The sequence below is a fragment of the Herpailurus yagouaroundi genome, unplaced genomic scaffold, assembly GCF_014898765.1.
Source record: "Herpailurus yagouaroundi ecotype Mexico unplaced genomic scaffold, PumYag 29, whole genome shotgun sequence".
NCBI classification, from domain to species: domain Eukaryota; kingdom Metazoa; phylum Chordata; class Mammalia; order Carnivora; family Felidae; genus Herpailurus; species Herpailurus yagouaroundi.
The window spans coordinates 29,548,714-29,571,280 of record NW_024412377.1 but is presented as its reverse complement, the minus strand read 5'-3'; the positions used below and the strand labels follow the sequence as shown (position 1 = coordinate 29,571,280).

Here is a 22,567-nt window from a genome sequence, read left to right as displayed (position 1 = left end):
TGGTAGGAAACTTTAGACTTTGAGAAGTTACCAAGTTGTTTTTGAAAATTAGACTTTTTTTAGAGAGAACGATTTGTGAAATTTGCATACAGCTACTATAAAAATGTAAGATGAGGGGCGCCTGGGTGGCGCAGTCGGTTAAGCGTCCGACTTCAGCCAGGTCACGATCTCGCCGTCCGTGGGTTCGAGCCCCGCGTCGGGCTCTGGGCCGATGGCTCAGAGCCTGGAGCCTGTTTCCGATTCTGTGTCTCCCTCTCTCTCTGCCCCTCCCCCGTTCATGCTCCGTCTCTCTCTGTCCCAAAAATAAATAAACGTTGAAAAAAAAATTAAAAAAAAAATGTAAGATGAAACTGTACCCATTCTGTATCTTGTTATCCCAAAGTTGTTTTTATTTTATTTTTTTTAATTTTTTTTTTCAACGTTTATTTATTTTTGGGACAGAGAGAGACGGAGCATGAACGGGGGAGGGGCAGAGAGAGAGGGAGACACAGAATCGGAAACAGGCTCCAGGCTCTGAGCCATCGGCCCAGAGCCCGACGCGGGGCTCGAACCCACGGACGGCGAGGTCGTGACCTGGCTGAAGTCGGACGCTTAACCGACTGCGCCACCCAGGCGCCCCCCCCAAAGTTGTTTTTAAACTATGGCAAAGAGTTTTCCTGTATTATTGAAAGATTGGTTTTAATAGTTTCAAGGTCTGCTGAGCCTGATTATTTGTTATAGGAAACGTCATTTTATTTTTAAAAAAATTTTTTTTCAACGTTTTTATTTATTTTTGGGACAGAGAGAGACAGAGCATGAACGGGGGAGGGGCAGAGAGAGAGGGAGACACAGAATCGGAAACAGGCTCCAGGCTCTGAGCCATCAGCCCAGAGCCCGACGCGGGGCTCGAACCCACGGACCGCGAGATGGTGACCTGGCTGAAGTCGGACGCTTAACCGACTGCGCCACCCAGGCGCCCCAGGAAACGTCATTTTAAAAATTATTTAAGTAAACAGTTTTCTACAATAAAGTTGTAATTAGGTTTCCATTGAGGTTTTACCTTATGTACTAAATCCCAACAGTCATCTCATTTAATCTAGCTTTAATTAATGCAGCTAGCATAAAGACTGTGCAGATTCTCTTAAAATTATCAACACAGCTAAAGACATTCCTCAAAGGAGTAACAGGCTGCAGACTAGGGCCTTTGGGTGTATAGTCATTGCCACTCTGACTGTCCAGTGCCCTCTTTGTCTTGCGGCTTACCTTTAAAGCTTGTCAACCCCTCAGCTATACACACAAGTGACCTGTAAATTCCCTCTAATTCAGTCTTCCTAAAATACATCTGATAGTTTTATTGTTAGCCTGTGTATTTATTGATATTGGGAGAGGTGCCAAAGATGTGGAGATCCATTCTTATAGAAGTATGTACAATATATAAGTGTATATACTTCTATATTCTCCTGTATTGCTGTTTTCTCTGCCTTTTTCATTTAGACTTTATTGGGCATATAATTTAACTACAGATTTAGTTGTAGTAAATTAATGTTTTCTAATTGGTGGGAATGGCGGAACACTTGTTGCTACCAAAATTATAAGGTCTTTATTCATGGAAGCAAAAAATCATGGTTCTCATGAAGTTCATACTAAAATGTGACCTGGAGCTGCAGGAATCTGAACAATTGATAGGGGCCAGACATCTGATTACAAGATGGCTTGTGCACATGGCTAAGAAGTTGGTGCTGGTTGTTGGCCAGAGGCGTCCCCCTGAGGAAGTGATCCAAAAGACAGTAAGGTGGAAGCTACAGTGCCGTTGTGATTTAATCCCAGAAATCCCATACAATCACTTCTGTATTCTGTTCATTAGAAACTAGCTGGTCTAGGGGCACCTGGGTGGCTCAGTTGGTTTAGCGTCCGACTTTGGCTCAGGTCATGATCTCGCAGTTCGTGGGTTCGAGCCCTGCGTCAGGCTCTGTGCTGACAACTCAGAGCCTGGAGCCTATTTTGCATTCTGTGTCTCCCTCTCTCTTCCCCTCCCCCGCTCATGCTCGTGATCTCTCTCTCTCTCAAAAATAAATAAAAAAAACAATAAAAAAAAGAAACTAGTTGGTCTAGTAGGGTCTACCCTCAAGGTGAGGGAAGTTAGGCTGTACCTTTGAAGGAATGAATTGTTAAGAATTTGTGGACATATTTTAAAACCATCATACCATTATACCAAAGTGAAAAATAACTCTTTATTAATTCCAATACCTGGTCCATAATAAAATTACTCTGATTATTTTGAAAATGTCTTTTTTATAGATTTTTGAAATCAAGGTCCAACTGAAGTTAACCCATGTTTGATTATGAGATAATAGGAAGGACTATATTTTCAAGTCTGACACATAAGAATCAAGACTTAACCCAGGATCAAACTTTATACCAATAATTTCAAGGATATAGGTAACTAAAAGACACAGGTGAAACCTGGACTTACATTGCTCCCAAGATTTTTCTTGCTGTGGAAGGATGTGACCTGGCCTCTGTTTAACATCATGACACAAAAGAGAACTATATCACTTATTGAATATGTCCTTTTTATATCTCTTTAATTATATAGCTTGTGTGACATTTTCCAATGAGCCATACTCCATAAATCCATGCATTATAGATTTATTTATAATAACCAACCTAGCTAGGCTCTGTACATCTAGTAAATACCATTGTTTGACAAGAAGTCTGTCATTAGAATGCTTACAAGGGGATTTGACAAGATCCTGTCTTTATAGAAATGAATAGAAGAGGGAGAAAATAGATTACAAGCCTGCCACTAATCCTTTCATTTTTGGGTGTATGTCCCTTAGATTCCTTTTTTTTTATTCTATAGCAGTTTCCTTTAATTTCTTTTTCTTTTCTTGGTTTGTAGAGAAACTTGGTCATTTGTTCTGTACCGTATTCTGCATTTGTTTGATAGTTTATTCATTTAGTGTCATTTGACTTGTTCCTCTTTCCTTTTATTTCCTGTGAACTGGTAATTAAACTATATTCATTGAGATACAGAGGCTTGATCAGGTTCACATTTTCTTAGAAAAAGTTATGTAGGTAGGGGCAACTGGGTGGCTCAGTTGGTTGAGACTCCAATTCTTGATTTCAGCTCAGATCATGATCCCAGGGTTGTAGGATAGAGCCCCACGTTGGGCTGTATGCTGAGCGTGGAGCCTGATTAAGATTCTCTTTCTCAAATTAAAAGTAGAACTACCCTATGACCCAGCAATTGCACTACTAGGTTATTTATTCAAGGGATACAGGTATGCTGTTTTGAGGGCACATATGTACCCCAATGTTTATAGCAGCACTATCAACAATAGCCAAAGTATGGAAAGAGCACAAATGTCCATCAACGGATGAACAGATAAAGAAGATGTGGTATATATACACAATGGAGTATTACTTGGCAATCAAAAAGAACAAAATCTTGCCATTTGCAACTACGTGGATGGAACTAAAGGGTATTATGCTAAGCAAAATTAGTCAGAGAAAGACAAATATCATATAACTTCACTCATATGAGGACATTAAGACAAAGAACAGATGAACATAATGGAAGGGAAGCAAAAATAATATAAAAACAGGGAGGGGGGCAAAACAGAAGAGACTCTTAAAGGTGGAGAACAAACAGAGGGTTACTGGAGGGGTTGTGGGGGGTTGGGCTAAATGGGTAAGGGGCATTAAGGAATCTACTCCTGAAATCATTGTTGCACTATATACTAACTAACTTGGATGTAAATAAATAAATAAATAAAGTAAAAAAAAAAAAATTCTCTTTCTCTCTCCCTCTGCCCCTCTTCCCCCTCACACACACTCTCTCAAAAAAAAAAGTTATGTAGGTAGATATACCTTTTCTCATATTTATTTTTAGGTACTGCACATAGTTTTATTTTGAATGAGAGATGCTTAAATTTCTTTATTATGCCTTTGGGGAAAGGACAAATAGCATCAAGTTCTATATAGGCAAAACTGAGTGACAGAAAAAATTGCCTACAACCTTCTTTTCTCTTTTGTGTTCTAACTTAGTGAATTTCTTGAATTAAATTTGTGAGTGGGGCACCTGGGTGGCTCAGTCAGTTAAGTATTCGACTCTTGATTTTGGCTCACGTCATGATCTCAGGGTTTGTGAGACTGAACCCCGCCATCAGGCCGTGAGCTGACAGTGCGGAACCTGCTTTGGATTCTCTCTCTCTCTCTCTGTATCCTTCCCCGTGCACATTTTTTTTTCTCTCTCTCTCTCTCAAAATAAATAAACATTTAAATATATGAGCCAAGTTTCTGAAAGGATAGTTCATTTCAGAGATACTTTCTTACACAGTATAAGAACCATGCTGTATTTTTCATTCTCTATGGTTTATGTTACCTGTCTTGTTTGTTGCTTTATAGTTTCCTTAAAAATAGATTTAGATGACTGATAATTAACATATTCTATCATTCTTTCAGATTCGAATGAAAGGTTCCCTTCCTTCATTGAGTCCTTTCCCTGAGTCATTACTTAATTATTGTAAAGGAGGTGTAGCATTCTTTCGACCTGGAGCAGCTGGAGACAGCAAGCTTGATGAAGTTTCCGTTAAAGCAATAGGTTTGTCCAAAATGAACTGCTTGCTTAGAAATTAGGCCTAAATATTGATAATGATGTAATTTGCAGTTGATTTGGTGAAGTTTCTATACAGTGGAATATTATGCTGGCAATGAAAAGATATGTGTGTGTAACCACCGTGGAAATGTATCCAGGATACATTAAGTGAAAAGAAGAGCTAGTTTCAAAACAGCGTGCATAGTATAATTATATATATATTTGTGTACTTGTATTGCTTTTAATAAAAACATTGTTCAATAATGGAAAGTATGTTTCTAATATTAAAAAATTTTAAACTTAAATGCCTATCATAAATGATTTTCCAAATAAATGAGCTATACAGTATTAAGTAGAGCTATGTGTGTTGGCTTCGAACATTATCTACAATATACTATGAAGTTTAAAGCAAGTAAACTACTAGAGTAATTTATTTACTCTAGTAAATAGAGTAAGTTATTTATTCTAAAACTGTTTTCAATATTTTCATGCAACTGACATGCGTGAAATGCTCTAGAATAATGTGTATAAAAATTATGAAAGGATTTCCATGACTTTTATTTAAGGTGTTGGCAATGAGCATATGTTTGTTTCATAATCAACAAAATAAAGACATTGGTTTTGGAAAAAAAAATACCCAGCAGAGGTGAAGTTGTTATAATAGTAATGTACATACTAATCCAATCTTTTATATTTGTATCCCTGGTTTAGGTTGCTTCAGAGAACTTTGTGCTTTGTGTTGGATGCTACATGTTCGTGATAAGTTATCCTATAGTTGCAGGCAATATCAGAAAGCAAGAGAAAATGTGGAGGGGAAAAAGGTATTTACCTACACAAGAATAAGAAAAATGAACAAACATTACTTGGGAATTACTGCTTGATAGAAGGTTTTATTGTTTTCTGACAAACTTTCTTTTGAACTCATCCTGATCTATCCATCTAAAGTGAAAAGGAAATGTATTTCTCAATACCCATTTAGGACGTCGAAGTGGAGTTTGATTCTTGTATGGTTGAGCACGGTCTCAGTGCAGTGGAGTGGGCACACAGAATGCTGCCCTTTTGTCGGTTTTCTAATATTGAAGAACTTATTCAGGATCTAATTTTGAGCCTTATTGGAGAACTGCCACCAATCAGAAAGGTAATGTGAATGTAGGTGAAAAAAACTAAATGAAAATCAGAGACATTAAAGGATTTTTACTTTATTTTAATTAAAAATGATGTTGCTCATGAAACTCTTTTTTTAATTTTTCTGAAGGTAGCAGAAATTTTTGTGAAAGCATTTCCCAATCCTGAGGACATAAGGGTTCCTTTAAGAGAAAAATATCACTGTCTTCAACAGAGACTCAGACACTGTGTTGTGAAAGGTAGTATTTGTCATTTCTTAGATATCTGGTAGATAAATTGCTGAAGATTCCTCGGAAAGCATGTAGTTTCTAGTGCTTATGTTTTTATGCAGTTCTCCTTTCCTTGAAGATACTGTAAGAAGGCAGAAAGAAGCACTCCTCTATTACTGAAGCACCAGTTTTGCTTTGGAACCAGATAAAGATGACTTCATGTCATGGCTCTGTCAGTTAATGACTGTGTGACTATAGGCAAGTTGCCCAGTCTCTCTGAGCTCCATTTCTTTATATGTAAAATGGGTGTATTATTACCTACTTTATGGATGTGTATTAAAAGAGGGTTAAATAAGGTAAAATATATAAAATAAGCATACAGTGCTTTGCGTAAGGCAGATATTTTGTTGAAAACTAGTATTCTTCTTCCTTCTAATTTTACCCTATACATTCAACATGCCCTTGTGGAAAATTTTTTTTATTGTGGTTAAAACATACATAATATAAAATTTAATATTTTAAGTGTACAATTCAGTGACATTAACTACATTCATAATGTGGAAATTTTTAAAGAATTCAAATTACCTTTTTTTTTTATAACTTAATCTAGTATTTAAGTCTAGTTATGTCCTATGATCATACATTATTGCATTAATATATTTTTGGTTTATATTTTTCTTAAGACTTTTTTGACATTCTCTAAAATGTATAGTGTATACATTTTATATATATGTTAATGTATAATAATGTTTAAACTTTTTTCTGTAGGCAGCCTTGAAAAACTTACATTCCTATTTCCCACTATTTGAAGTGAAAAAGTTGTCCTTGTTTCTTTGACTAAAATTGTACTCATTTTCTCTTATTCACCACTCTTGGGAATGAAAAAATAGTAGTGATTCTTTTTATAATTATCTGTCTGATTTTTTATTTTTTTATTTAAAAAAAATTTTTTTTTTCAACGTTTATCTATTTTGGGGACAGAGAGAGACAGAGCATGAACGGGGGAGGGGCAGAGAGAGAGGGAGACACAGAATCGGAAACAGGCTCCAGGCTCTGAGCCATCAGCCCAGAGCCTGATGCGGGGCTCGAACTCCCGGACCGCGAGATCGTGACCTGGCTGAAGTCGGACGCTTAACCGACTGCGCCACCCAGGCGCCCCTGTGTCTGATTTTTTAAATAGTTAAGTTACTTCTTAATTTTTTGCTTTCCAGAGCACATGTTTTTATGGAGTCTGGGCTCTGTCCCTTTTATTGTTCTTTAATGGACCTTCTCTAACTTCTGCAATTCTACCTTAAAATATGCACCATAGCTTTCTGACAAATACAAAGCATGCTCTGTAAGAATGTGGAAATGAGTCTTAGTCATCAGTTGGATTACATGTTCCCAGGAGGGACTGGAATTGGGTCCCCTTCTGTCTTTTTAAAATTTTTTAAAAATGTTTTAAAATTTATTTTGAGAGAGAGACAGAGAGAGTGAGTGGGGGAGGGGCACAGAGAGAGAAGGGGAGGGGAATCTCAAGCAGGTTCCATGCCAGCAGCACAGAGCTGGATGAGAGGCTCGAACTCATGGAACTCATGAACAATGAGATCATGACCTGAGCCAAAACTAAGAGACACTTAACCGACTGAGCCACCCAGGTGCCCCAGATCCCTTTGTGTCTTGAGTTGAAACATTTTAATGTGTTGTAATAAGGCTTTTTGTTTTTTCCTTTATAGGTCCCCAAACTGAGGAAATGATGTCTGTTATTATGCATTCTATTCATAAAGTGAGAATGAAAGCCCTAAAACGTGTGCAAAGAAATATAGGTTCTTTTGAAATGAATATCTGGGAACCAATTGAAGAAGAAAAACCAGCTGAGGTTCTGGGTTTTGATAGGTTTTCCCTAGGAACTAGTTTGAGCAGGAGCACACTCACAGAACTGGGGAATTCTCTAGTCCACAGTGATGCAGATACAGCAGATACCTTCTCTGAAGCATTGTCAGTTGAAGAAAAAAGTAGGATACATTTCTCTGAAAGGTACAGTTGAGATCTCTTAATAGTAAGCATACACTTCCTTTGGAAAAAAATATTTTCAGCATTTCACGCAACAGATGAGTTGATTTCTTGTCCCAGAAACCTCACTGATTGCAGTGTTAACAATATGAATGATAAGTGCTACCCTCCTTTACTCACAAGAATATTAGGAGTGTAAAATGAAACTATATATTTGAAAATTTATTTAAAATATTATTGAGATATGAAATAATTTTGCTACCTGATAGTATAAAATCAGGTAAGTAGATGAAATTATAGAGTTCACTGGTAGGCTTTTACTGTTTTTAGTAATCTTCAGATTTAAATAGTTTAAGATTATTGGGTTAGCTATATTATTTTTAAGGGATTCCACGGAAAGAAATTGCACGTTCATCTTTGAAACTTGTCTATAAATTGTTGAGAAATTCTTATTATTTAAACCTCTATTAGTCTAGCTAGATTTTTTCTTTATAATTCCATTATCTGCAATTAAGTTTATCCTTCCCATGACTGAAAGACTAAGTAATCAGCCATAATCTTGTTTAAATGAAATAACTTTATCGACTTCAAATATAAGCATCTGCTTAAACCATGCCTCATAGTATTAGAAACGGTGTGCTTGTTTCACCAGACGATTTCAGTGTTAGCACAGGAATACAATGGCGGCTGCTTGTTGTGCCTTCTTAATAAGAGACATAGACCTCCAGCCCAGGTGCCTAACACGAGCCCTTTCTTTCCCTTATTGGGGGAACTAGGAATCTGTTCTTCCCTAAGGACCATGGTTAAAGGAAACATTTAAAAGTAATTGTGACCCAATGCTAATATCATCTTCAATGGGGAAAAACTGAGAGCATTCATTCCCCTAAGGTCAGGAACAAGACAGGGATGTCCACTCTCACCACTGTTACTCAACATAGTATTGGAAGTCTTAGCCTCTGCAATCAGACAACACAAAGAAATAAAAGGCATCCAAATCGGCCAGGAGGAGGTCAAACTTTCACTCTTTGCAGATGACATGATACTCTATATGGAAAACCCAAAAGATTCCACCAAAAAACTGCCAGAACTGATTTATGAATTCAGCAAAGTTGCAGGATACAAAATCAATGCACAGAAATCGGTTGCATTCCTATACACCAGCAATGAAGCAACAGAAAGAGAAATCAAGGAATCAATCCCATTTACAGTTGTACAAAAAACCATAAAATACCTAGGAATAAATCTAACCAAAGAGGTGAAAAATCTATACACTGAAAACTATAGAAAGCTTATGAAATAAAATTGAAGAAGACACAAAAAAATGGAAAAAGATTCCATGCTCCTGGATGGGAAGAACAAATATTGTTAAAATGTCGATACTACCCAAAGCAATATACATATTCAATGCAATCCCTATCAAAGTAACACCAGTATTCTTCCCAGAGCTAGAACAAATAATTCTAAAATTTGTATGGAACTAGAAGAGACCCTGAATAGCCAAAGCAATCTTGAAAAAGAAAACCAAAGCAGGAGGCATCACAATCCCAGACTTCAAGCTATACTACAAAGCTGTAATCATCAAGACAGTATGGTACTGGCACGAGAACAGACACTCAGATCAGTGGAACAGAATAGAGAACCCAGAAATAGACCCACAAATGTATAGCCAACTAATCTTTGTCAAAGCAGGGAAGAATATCCAGTGGAGTGAAGACAGTCTCTTCAGCAAGTGGTACTGGGAAACTGGACAGCGACATGCAGAAGAATGAACCCGGACCACTTTCTTATACCATACATAAAAATAAACTCAAAATGGATGAAAGACCTCAGTGTGAGACAGGAAGCCATCAAAACCCTCGAGGAGAAAGCAGGCAAAAACCTCTTTGATCTTGCCCGCAACTTCTTACTCAACACATCTCCAGAGGCAAGGGAAACAAAAACAAAAATGAACTGCTGGGACCTCATCAAAATAAAAAGCTTCTGCACAGCGAAGGAAACAATCAGCAAAACTAAAAGACAACCGACAGAATGGGAGAAAATATTTGCAAATGACATATCAGATAAAGGCTTAGTATCCAAAATCTATAAAGAACTTATCAAACTCCACACCCAAAAAACAGATAATCCAGTGAAGAAATGGATGAAAGACATGAATAGACACTTCTCCAAGGAAGGCATCCAGATGGCCAACTGACACATGAAAAATGCTCAATATCACTCATCATCAGGAAAATACAAATCAAAACCACCATGAGATACCACCTTACACCTGTCAGAATGGCTAACATTAACAACTCAGGCAACAACAGATGTTGGTGAGGATACAGAGAAAAAGGATCTCTTTTTGCGTTTGTTGGTGGCAATGTAAGCTGGTGCAGCCACTCTGGAAAAAAGTATGGAGGTTCCTCAAAAAACTAAAAAGAGAACTACCCTACGACCCAGCATTTGCACTATTAGGCATTTATCCAAGGGATATAGGTGTGCTGTTTCAAAGGGACACATGCACCCCAATGTTTATAGCAGCACTGTCAACAATAGCCAAAGTATGGAAAGAGCCCAGATGTCCCTTGATGGATGAATGGATAAAGAAAATGTGTGTGTGTGTGTGTGTGTGTGTGTGTATGTATATACGTATATGTATATACACACACATATATATACACACACACGTATATATGTATATACATATATATATACACACACACACACACACATACACAATGGAGTATTACTCGGCAATCAAAAAGAATGAAATCTTGCCATTTGCAACTACGTGGATGGAACTAGAGGGTATTATGCTAAGTGAAATTAGAGAAAGACGAGTATCATATGACTTCACTCATATGAGGACTTTAAGAGACAAAACAGATGAACATAAAGGAAGGGAAATAAAAATATTATAAAAACGGAGAGGGACAAAACAGAAGAGATTCATCAGTATGGGGAACAAACTGAGGGTTGCTGGAGGGGTTGTGGGAGAGGGGATGGGCTAAATGGGTAAGGGGCATTAAGGAATATACTCCTGAAATCATTATTTCACTATATGCCAACTAATTTGGATGTAAATTTTAAAAAATTAAAAATAAAATTAAAAAAATAAAAGTAATTATGATTGGCAGTTAAAATGTTCGCCTAGCAGGTTTAATAGCAGTAGAAAGTTTAGAAAAAATGCCCCACTCTTGTGTAGTAAAGAGTCTTGAAGGCATTCCTGCTTGTTGTACCTTGTACAGGGGGAGCTGAAAGGTGCAGATGCAAAAAACAAGAAACCATAAATTAGGATGTATGTTGGTGGCTTGTGATTTCTGTTGACTTTGTATTCCTAAATTCTCACTTGTTAGAGGACCTTTTAGTTTTTTTCAAAAATTCATGTTTTTAAAAGTGAAATTTCTGTGAACACATTTCAGTCTTTTTTAACTCAAATTTCCCCTTTTGATATTTTGTTTTATTTTTTCACTAAGAATGTTCAGCTCTAGTCAACACTTAGAGATCATTTAATCTAACCCCTCATTTGAAAGATACGTAATTGAGGCATTAAAAGTATATATATATAATTCAGTCACGGAGAGAATTTTCATTGTCAATTCTAACATCCGTTTTTGCTATTAAATAATCTTTAATTTTGTCTTTTTCAATTTTGTTTTGCTGTAGAAATGCCCCAAATCACATGGAATTAAAATTGATTGGTAAGCCCAAGGAAAAAAAGAAGATATGTAATCAGAAAGAAAATCTTGAAAGAAAAGATCATGAAAAGCTATTACAAAATGCACTGCCTGTAATAGGTGTTTGGGAATTTGAACGTGATGATGATGAATATATTAAATTCCTTGATCTCTTCTTGAGTTATGTTCTTGAAAGAGACCTACTTGATTCTAAGGATCCTGGCATTCCATTTCTAACCAGTTTTTCTGGACATCTTAGAGAATATGAACTTAATTCTTTACTTTTTGATGTACATACAACATTAAAACGACGTCGAAGCAAAACCAAAAGCCAAAATGTGTTTAGAGCTGGCTCTTGTTTTGTTGTTGCTCCTGAGTTATATGAGTCTGAAAAGCCAGAAAACCAAGCACTTTCAGCTTCAGTACTGGATCAAGGAATCAGGTCATTTTTAGAGAACCCTTTGAATGAAGTCAATAAAATTGAAGTGACAAGTGGATTGTTCGGTTTAAAACAAAAGTCAGTTTACAGAACACAAGATGACAGTTCAGGGAAACCTTTAGTCCAGAGATTGTCGAACCATATGTTTTGGACTCCCAAGACCGACAAAACTAGAAGATGTATTTTCAAAGCAGTTCAATGCAGTGATATTAACCCTCAAGAAGATCTTCCTTTAGTACTAAATAACACATTTGGCAGTATAAGAAGGCTGCTGGAATGGATGATAAGGTGGTCTGACAGAAGACTGCTCTGTGATCCTAGTCTCACTGAGTTATCCTGTGAGTATAGTCCCATCATTCGTGTAAAGACCTCTACAGCTGCCATTCTTACATCATTGTGGCTTTTGGAACAACCCTATTTTGCTACATATAAGGCAAAAAATGCCATTTTTAAGGTAAGTCCTTGAATTCTTTATTGCATACAAATGAGAATTCTCATTGTAGATTGAAACTATTTTTATATTTCTCCATCTATTAAAGAATCACCAAGCAACAAGTTAATGACAATGTTAATTATATAATCTGCATCATCAGATTTTTTTTCTTCAAGTGATTCTTTTAATTCTTAAAAATAATTAGGGTAAATGTGTTTTCAAAGAGGCTTTGAGGTTTTGAGGTTTTATGTGTGTTTATAAAAAAAAGGAGGAGGAAAAAGGAGATAATTTTAAGTGATACTACAGGTGGTATAACATTTATATTCTTTCTCTTTAAAGTTTCAGGTTTGGTTCAGATGAAGAAGGGGTAGGCAGCTACACAGTTTTTATTACTGTAGTCTCATCATATACATTAAGGGATCATTTTTCTTATAGTCTTGGCCAGAAGTTGGAGAACCAAACCGGGGAAGGCAGATAGGTTTCAGTAGAGAAGTTAGTGCTTATTAGTTATTTTTTCTTTTCTCTACTCAATGGTAACTGGAAGGCTGCTGTTTTAACCTGTTTGTGAAGACAAATATTTTTATGTAAATATGATTGAGTGATTGTTATTGCACTGGAAAAAAACTACAGAGGTGAATTTTTTGGAAGACAAATTTATGTTTGTTATAGTTGTTATAGTTGGGAAATGGACTTTTTTAATATTTGGAAGATTCCATAGTTTCTAATTTTTCCTGTTTTGTTCCCTCAGTTTTATTGAGGTATAATTGGCAAAATTGTAAGATATTTAAAGTATGTATTGTGATGATTTAATATGCATATACATAGTAAAAGGATTCCCCTCATCTGGTTAACACATTCAACGCCTCACATACTTTGTGTGTGTGTGTGTGTGTGTGTGTGTGTGTGTGTGTGTGTGTGGCATATAAGTTCTACTGTCTTAGCAAATTTGACATATAAGTTCTACTCTCTTAGCAAAATTCTATAATGTGGTGTTGTGAACTATAGTTACTATGATACTGCATTAGCTCCCCAGACCTTATTTACCTTACAACTGAAAGTTTGTATAGGCATACTTAGTTTTATTGCACTTTGCTTTATTGCACTTTGCAGATACCATGTTTTTTACAAATTGAAGATTTGTGGCATTGAGCATTGAGCAAATCTGTCTGCATCATTTTCTAACAGCATTTGCTCACTTCATGTCTCTGTGTCACATTTTGCTAATTCTTGCAATATTTTAAACTCTTTCATTGTCCTCATATTTGTTATGGTGATTTATGACCAATGATCTTTAAAAAAAATTTTTTTTAACGTTTATTTATTTTTGAGACAGAGACAGAGCATGAACGGGGGAGGGTCAGAGAGAGACACAGAATCTGAAACAGGCTCCAGGCTCTGAGCTGTCAGCACAGAGCCCCACATGGGGCTCGAGCTCATGGACCGCGAGATCATGACCTGAGCCGCAGTCAGACACTTAACTGACTGAGTCACCCAGGCGCCCCTGACCAATGATCTTTGATGTTACTATGGTAATTGCTTTGGAGTACCACAAACCATGCCCATTTTAGATGGTGAACTTTATCAATAAATGTGTGATTTGACTCTACCACCAACTGGCTGTTTCCCCATCTCTCTCTCTCTCTCCTGGGATCTCCAAGTGAGACAAAACAGGGTTGAAATTAGGTCAGTGAGTAACCCTTCAATGGCCTCTAACTGTTCAAATGAAAGGAAGAATCACATGACTCTCACTTTGAGTCAAAAGCTAGAAATGATTGGGGCGCTTGAGTGACTCAATTGGTTAAGGGTCCGATTTTTTATTGCAGCTCAGGTCACAATCTCACAGTTTGTGAGATCAAGCCTTACATCAAGCTCTGCGCTAACAGCGTGGAGTTTGCTTGGGATTCTCTGTCTCCCCCTGTCTCTGCCCCTCCCCCACTTGCATGCACACGCTTTCTCTCTGTTAAAATAAATAAACTTAAAAAAAAAAAGCTACAAATGATTAAGCTTAGTGAGGAAGGCATGTTGAAAGCTGAGATAGGCCAAAAGCTAGACTTCTTGAGCAAGGTAGCCAAATCCAGCTTTTCCAAAGGAAAAGTTCCCAGAGGAAACTAAAAGTGCTAGTCCAGTGAACACATGAATGATAAGAACATGAAACAACCTTATTGCTGATGCAGAGAAAGTTTTAGTAGTCTGGATGGAAGATCAGAGCAGCCATAACATTCCCTTAAGCCAAAGCCTAGTCCAGAGCAAGGCCCTGACTCTCTTCAATTCTATGAAGCTGAGGGAGGTAAGGAAGCTGCAGAAGAAAAATTTGAAGCTAAGCAGAGGTTGGTTCATGAGGTTTAGGGAAAGAAGCCATCTTCAGAACATAGAAGTGCAAGGTAAAGTAGCAAGTGCTGATGTGGAAGCTCTAGCAAGTTATCTGGAAGATCTAGCTAAAATAATGGAGGTGGTTACACTAGACAACAGCACATCTGTTTATAAACATGGTTTACTGAATATTTTAAGCCTACTGTTGAGACCTCTTACAAAAAAAGATTTCTTTCAAAAGATTACTGCTCACTGAAAATGCACCTGGTCATCCAAAAGCTTCAATGGAGATGTACTGTGAAATTAATGTTTTCATACCTGCTCACAACTACGTCCATTCTTCAGCTTGTGGATTAAGGAGTAATTTTGACTTTCAGGTCTTTTTTTTTTTTTTTTTCTTTTAAGTTTACTTAAGCAATCACTACATGATCATATGGCAGTTCTAATTTTAATTTCTTTAAAAATTAAAAAAAATTAATGGTTTTATTTATTTTTGAGACAGAGACAGAGCATGATCAGGGGAGGGACAGAGAGAGAGAGGGAGACATAGAATCTGAAGCAGGCTCCAGGCTCCGAGCTGTCAGCACAGAGCCCAATGTGGGGCTGGAACTCACAAACTGTTGAGATCATGACCTGAGCCAAAGTTGGATGCTTAACTGATTGAGCCACCCAGGTGCCCCTTTTAAAAAATTTTTTTTAATGTTTATTTATTTTTAAGAGAGAGAGACAGAGTGTGAGTAGGGTTGAGGCAGAAAGAGAAGGAGACCGAGACAGAATTCGAAGCAGGCTCCAGGCTCTGAGCTGTCAGTCAGCCCAGAGCCCCTGCGGTGCTCAAACTCACAAACTGTGAGATCATGACCTGAGCCGAAGTTGGATGTTTAACCTACTGACCCACCCACGTGCCCCTCTAATTTTAATTTCTTGAGCAGCCACCATAAGGCTGTACTGTGTTTTTCTTTGTGGCTGTACTGGTTTACATACCCCACCAACAGTGTACAAGGGTTCAGTTTTCTCTACATTCTTCCCAGCATTTGTTTCTTGTCTTTTTGATAATAGCAATTCTACCTGGTGTGAGGTGATATCTCATTGTGGTTTTGATTTGCATTTCCTTGATAATTAGTGATGTTAAGTACCTTCTTATGTACCTGTTGGCCATCTGTATGTCTTCTTTGGAAAAATGTTTACCCAGATCCTCTGCCCATTTTTTAATCAGATTTTTGTTTGTTTGTTTGTTTTTTGTTTGCTATTGAGTTGTAGGACTTTTAAAATATATTTTAGGTATTAACCTCTGATCAGATATATGATTTGCAAATATTTTCTTCCAGTCGGTAGGTTGCCTTTTCATTTTGTTGATGGTTTCCTTTGCTGTGCAGAAGCTCGCCAGTTTGATGTAGACCCACTTGTTTATTTTTGCTTTTGTTGTCTTTGCTTTGGTATCAAATCCAAAAAAAAAAAAAAAAATCATTGTCAAGACCAGTTTCAAAGAGTTTACCATCTGTTTTCTTCTGGGAGTTTTATGGTTTCAAATCTTACATTCAAGTCTTTTCATTCTTTTCGAGTTGATTTTTGTGTATGGTGTAAGATAGGGGTCTGGTTTCATTCTTTTGCATGTGGTTATCCAGTCTTCCCAGCACTATTTTCTGAAGAGACTATCCTTCCCTGGTTGAATATTCTTAGCTCCTTTGTCAAAATAATTGACCATATATGCATGAGTTTTTATTTCTGGATTCTCTATTATGTTTCATTGATACATATGTCTGTTTTTATGCCAATACTATACTGTTTGATTATTAGTTTGGTAATATAGTGTGAAATCAGGAAGCATGATACCTCCAGCTTTGTTTTTCTTTCTTAAGATTTCTTTGGGGTTTTTTTTTTTGTTTGTTTTTTTTTTTTTTTTTTTGTGGTTCCATATAAATTTTAGGATTGTGTGGGGTTTTTTGTGTGTATGTGTGTGTATATAATATACCATTGGAGTTTTAATAGGGATTGCACTAAATCTCTAGATTGCTTTGGGTAGTATAGACATCTTAACAATATTAATTCTTGTAATCCATGAGCACAGAATGTCTTTCCACTTATTTGTGTTGTCTTCAGTTTCTTTCATCAGTGTCTTCCAGTTTTTAGAGTACAGGTCTTTCACCTCCTTGGTTGAATTTAATCCTAGATATTTTATTTTGATTAAGTTTTCTTTCTGATAATTCATTGTTTGTGTATCCAAATGCAACTGATTTTCATATTGATTTTGTATCCTGCAATTCATGTATTTTAACCTTTTTTTTTTTTCAGTAGGGTTTTAGGATTTTCTTTTTTTTTTTAAGTTTCTTTATTGAGAGAGAAAGAGAAAGAGAGAGAGAGAGGACATGCAGGGGAGGGACAGAGAGAAAGAGAGATTCCCAAGCAGGCTCCACACTGATAGTGGAGGTTTGAACCCACGAACCATGAGGTCGTGACCTGAGCTGAATTTAAGAGTTGGACACTCAACTGACTGAGCCAACCAGGTGCCCCAGGATTTTCTGTATATAACATGTTGTCTAAAAATAGGAAGTTTTGCTTCCTCCTTTCTGATTTGGATGCTCTCTTTTTTTTCTTGCCTAATTGCTTGTTCTGGCTAGGACTTCCTGTACTATGTTGAATAAAAGTGGTGAGTTTGGGCATCCTTGTCTTGTTCCTGATCTTAGAAGAGAAACTTTCAGGTTTGTTTGTCTGTTTGTGGTTTTTTTTTGGATTTTGAATGTGATGTTAACTATAGCTTCTCATATTATACCCAGTTTGTTGAAAGGTTTTTTTTTTTTTTTTTTTTACCATGAGTGGATGCTGATTTCTGTAGAATGTTTTTTCCGCAAATATTGAGATGATCATATGATTTTAATCTTTCATTTGGTGAATGAGGTGTATCAGATTGACTGATTTGCAGATATTGAACCATTTTTTCATCCCTGGAATAAATCCCAGTTGATCATGGTGTATGATCCTTTTAATGTACTGTTGAATTCAGTTTGCTGATATTTTGTTGAGTATTTTTGCTTTTGTTGTTCATTAGAGATAGTGGCCTATACTTTTCTTGTAATGTCCTCGTCTGACTTTGATATAAGGCTAATACTGGCCTTATAAAATGAATTTGGGAGTGTTTTTTCTCTCTTCAGTTTATTAGAAGAGTTTGAGAAAGATTGGCAATAATTTTTTAAATGTTGGGTAGAATTTGCCAACAGTGAAGCCATCTGGTTCTGGTTTTTTTTTTTTTTTTTTTTCTGTTAGAAGGTTGTGATTACTGATTCAATGTCTGTACTCATTATTGGTCTGTTCACATTTTCTGTTTTTCATGATTTAGTCTTAGTAGATTTTGTGTTTCTAGGAATTTATTCAATTCTTATAGGTTGTCTGATTTGTTGGCCTATAATTGTTTGTAGTGCTCTCTTATGATCATTAGTATTTTTGTACTATCTGGTTGTAGTGTCTCCTCTTTCATTTTTAATTTGTTTAAGCCCTCTCTTTTTTTCTTTTCTTTCCTTTTTCTTTTTTTGAGTCTGGCTAAAGGCTTGCCTATTTTGTTTATTTTTCCCAAAATCCATCTCTTAGTTTCTTTCATCTTTTCTCTTGTCTTTTTAGTCTATATTTCACTTATTTCTGCTCTGATCTTTATTTCATTTCTTCTACTAACTATATACTTAATTCTTCTTTTTTCTAGTTTCTTCAGGTATAAAGTTAGGTTGCTTGAGAGCTTGAGTTGGTTGACTGACTGAGTCACCCAGGTGCCCCAATAACAACTTAACTTTTAATGCATACAAAAGCTGTGCTTTTTTACACTACTTTTCCTCCCACATTTTTATGTTTTTGATGTCAGAATTTACATCTTTTTACACAGTGTATTTATTAACAAATTATTTTAGTTATGTTTCTCACTTTTAATACTTTTGTCTTTTAATCTTCATACTAGAGTTAGAAGTGTTTTTATCACCACTATTACAACACTAGGGTATTCTGAATTTGACTATATATTTACCATTACCAGTGGGTTTTATACTGTCATATAAAATTAGTGTTTTCTTGTTTCAGCTTGAAGAACTTCCTTTAACATTTCTTGTAAGGCTGGTCTATGGTTATGAACTCCTTCAGTTTTTGCTTGTCTGAGAGCTCTTTTAGTTTGCTTTTAGTTTGCTGGGTAGAGTATTCTTGGTTAGCAGTTTGTTTTTTTCCCAGCACTTTGTATATATCATGCTACTTCCTGTAGTCTGCAAAGTTTCTGCTGAAAAATATACTGATAGATTCAGGGGGTTCCTTGTATGTAAGAAATTGTTTTTCTTTTGCTTTTTTAGATTCTTTATTTGTCTTTAACTTTAGACAATTCAACTATAATGTGTCTCAGTGTAGGTTTCTTTGCATTTATGTTATTTAGAACTCCCTGAGCTTCCTAAATCTGGATGTCTGTTTCTTTCTTCAAATTTGAGAAGTTTTCAGTTATTATTTCTCTGAATAAGCTTTCTGCTCCTTTCTCTTTCCTCTCCCTTTGGGACTTCTATAATGGATATCTTGATCTGTTTGTTGGTATCCCATAAATACCTTAAGTTTTCTTCATTCTTTTAATTTTTTTTTCTTTTTGCTCCTCTGATTGGATGAATTCCACTGTCCTGCCTTCTACTTTTCTGACCCTTTCTTCCACTTGATCCAATATGCTTTTGAACCTTTCCATTGAATTTTTTAGTTCTATTATCATATTTTTTAGCTTTGTAATTTCTGTTTGTTCCCTTTTTGTATTTTCTATCTCTTTGTTGAAATTCTCACTTTGTTTATGTATCATTTACATAAAGATGCATTTTTTTCCAAAGTTTTATTTAAGTTCTAGTCAACATATAAGGTAATAATATTCTCAGGAGCAGAGTCTAGTGATTCATCACCTACATACAACACCGAGCACTCAACACAAGTACCGTCTCCAATACTCACCACCCATTCAGCCTGTTCCCCCGACCACTCCCCCCTTAAACCCTGTCTTCCTCCATCACAGTTTCCCATGGTTTGCTTCCCCCCCTCTCTCTCTCTCTCTTTCTTTTTTTCCCCTTCCCACATGTTCATCTGTCCTGTCTCTAATTCCACATATGAGTGAAATCACACAGGTTTGGCCTTCTCTTCCTGACCCATTTTGCCCAGCACAATACACTCTAGCTCCATCCATATCATGGCAAATAGCAAGATTTCATTCCTTTTGATGACTAATAGTCTATTGCATATATGTACCACATCATCTTTATCCATTCATCAGTCGGTGGACATTTGAGCTCTTTCCATACTTTGGCTATTGTTGATAATGCTGCTATAAACATCAGGGTACATGTACCTCTTCAAATCTGTATTTTTGTATCCTTTGTGTAAATACCTAGTAGTGCAATTGCTGGATTGTAGGATATTTCTATTTTTAACTTTTTGAGGAACCTCCATACTGTGTTCTGGGGTGACTGCACCAGTTTGCATTCCCACCAAGAGTGCAAGAGCGTTCCCCTTTCTCTACATCCTTGCCAACACCTGTTGTTTCTTGTGTTGTTAATTCTGATAGGTATGAGGTGGTATCTCATTGTGGTTTTGATTTGTATTTCCCTGATGATGAGTGATGTTGAGCATCTTTCCATGCATCTGTTAGCCATCTGGATGTCTTCTTGGAAAAATGTCTGTGTCTTTTGCCCATTTCTTAACTGGATTATTTGTTTCTTGGGGGTTGAGTTTGATAAGTTCTTTATAGATTTTGGATACTAACCTTTTATCAGGTATGTCATTTGCAAATATCTTCTCCCATTTTGTAGGCTGCCTTTTAGTTTTCACTTTGTTTATCCCCTGACCTCTGTGACCATTCTTTTGAATCTCTATCAGGATATATCATTATTTCCATTTCATTAACATCTGTTTCTAGAGATTTATCTTGTTCATTTGTTTGGAACATAGTCCTGTTCATTCATTTTACTTGACTTTCTGTGTTGGTTTCTGTACATGAGATAAAGCAGTCACATCTCCCAGTCTGGATAGAGTGGTCTTGTGTAGGAGATGAACCTCATCAACCAGCTTGGTCTGAGCTTTTGATTGGCTCTGAAACCTTTGTGATTGCCTAAGCCTCCTTCTTTGTTCTTAGTGGCTCCCAGTAGTTGGGGGTATGCCAAGACTGGGGGTATGGCCACTCATCAGTGTCCCAAAGGGGTGGGTTAGTTTAGCATCTAGCTACAGCCTAATTGGAATTTGGACTCTTAGGCAGCATATGGCAAAGTCTGTATGTAATCCCTTTCTGGGGAGAAACTGGGAGAAGGATGTTTTCCCTGCTCCCTGTGAACTCCTGGACCCAGGTGTATAGCTACAGGGGGCTGCTCCTGCAGTCACTGAGAACTGCTTCTTTGTTTGCTACACTCCTGTGGGCCTGATAAATGCAAGTTCCATTGGTTATCAGAGACGGGTGATCTCAGGACCTGTCCTTCAGTTAGCAGCTACAAAAGCTGGGGCACCCAGATGTGTGTACAGGCTGCTTCCTGGAATATGCTGGTAACTTGGAATGGGCTAGATAGAGAAGGCAGGGGAGGTGTCCATCAGCTTTCTTGTTTCTGAGGTATTGTAGCTAGCCCCCAGATCTATGCAGCTGGATACCTTCCAGGAGAAGACTATGAGATGGGTGTTTTTGCCTGCTCCTCTGTGCTGAGCCCTTTGGGGATAGCTGCAATGAGTTTTCATGCACCTGTTAATAACTGCTGCTTTGTTTGCTGTGGTCTTGTGGGACTCATGGATGTAAGCCTCATTGGCTTTCAGATCTAGGTGTTTTGGAGGCCCATCCCTCAAGTGGGAGTCTTAAAAGTTAGGGTGCTAAGTGTGGGTCCAAACCCTCACTCTTCAGAGAAAAGTTGGGAGTTCCCTCCTGCTTATAGGGTGGTGTGCCAAGGGTGGGGTTTTTGGTTAGAATGTGTCTCAGCCTTTTCTGTGTGTCTCTGTGTAGATATTTTCTCATTTGCTTGATATGTAGGAATCAGTCAGCTAGTTTCTAGATTTCTTACAGTGGTAATTGCTTTGTGTGTAGTTGTACGTTTAGTGTTTCTGTGGGAGGAGGAGAATTCAAGGGCCTCGAATGTCACCATCTTGGTTGACTTACCTCCACATTTTCTAATTCTATATTCTATTTTAAAGTGCCTTCATTCTGGGGCACCTGGCGGGCTCAGTGGTAGAGCATGTGACACTTGATCTCAGGGTTGTGAGTTGAAGCCCCACGTTGGGCATAGAGATTATTTATAAATAAATAAATTAAAATTAAAAAAATAATAAAGTGCCTTTATTCTAAAATAGTTTAGGGTATTATGGAGGGTACTTGTGATGAACACTGGGTGTTATATGTAAGCGAAGAATCACTAAATTCTACTCCTGAAACTAATATTACCCTATATGTTAACTAACTAGAATTTAAATAAAAACTTGAAATAAAAACAAAAACAGAAATAAAACAGTGTATTGTAGGTTGCAGGGTGTATGTGTGTTTTGTTTTTGTGAGATTTTTTTCATTTTTTGAGATCAGTGTCTATTATCCTAAGGTAGCTTATTTAAGATACTGTGATATTTGTTGTCACTGAAATTTGTGTTTCTAGGTGATGCATACTCAAATTTCTAAATAAGAGACTTAAAAGAGATACATCCTGTGTATTTTTACCCTTTGTGTCATTTTGGAATAATTACTAAGTGCCTTTGTTATAGCAAAGAGAATTAAGTGAAAGCAACTTTACATTTTTTTTATTTAAAAAATTTTTTAAGTTTATTTATTTCTTTTGAGAGAGAGAGAAAGAGCAAGCAAGGGAGGGGCACAGA

The 22,567-nt window shown here is 36.8% G+C and overlaps 1 protein-coding gene across 9 annotated transcripts in view; it reads left to right on the top strand.

The window, feature by feature from the left end:
- CPLANE1 (ciliogenesis and planar polarity effector complex subunit 1) overlaps positions 1–22,567 on the top strand; it is a 127,405-nt gene that overhangs the window by 47,844 nt on the left and 56,994 nt on the right. For all 9 annotated transcript variants that reach the window (XM_040495591.1, XM_040495600.1, XM_040495586.1 and 6 more), the window contains 6 exons: positions 4,447–4,585; positions 5,291–5,400; positions 5,559–5,717; positions 5,835–5,943; positions 7,629–7,929; positions 11,554–12,457. In XM_040495591.1, the coding sequence (XP_040351525.1) occupies positions 4,447–4,585; positions 5,291–5,400; positions 5,559–5,717; positions 5,835–5,943; positions 7,629–7,929; positions 11,554–12,457 (1,722 nt within the window). The remainder of the gene's footprint in view (positions 1–4,446; positions 4,586–5,290; positions 5,401–5,558; positions 5,718–5,834; positions 5,944–7,628; positions 7,930–11,553; positions 12,458–22,567) is intronic.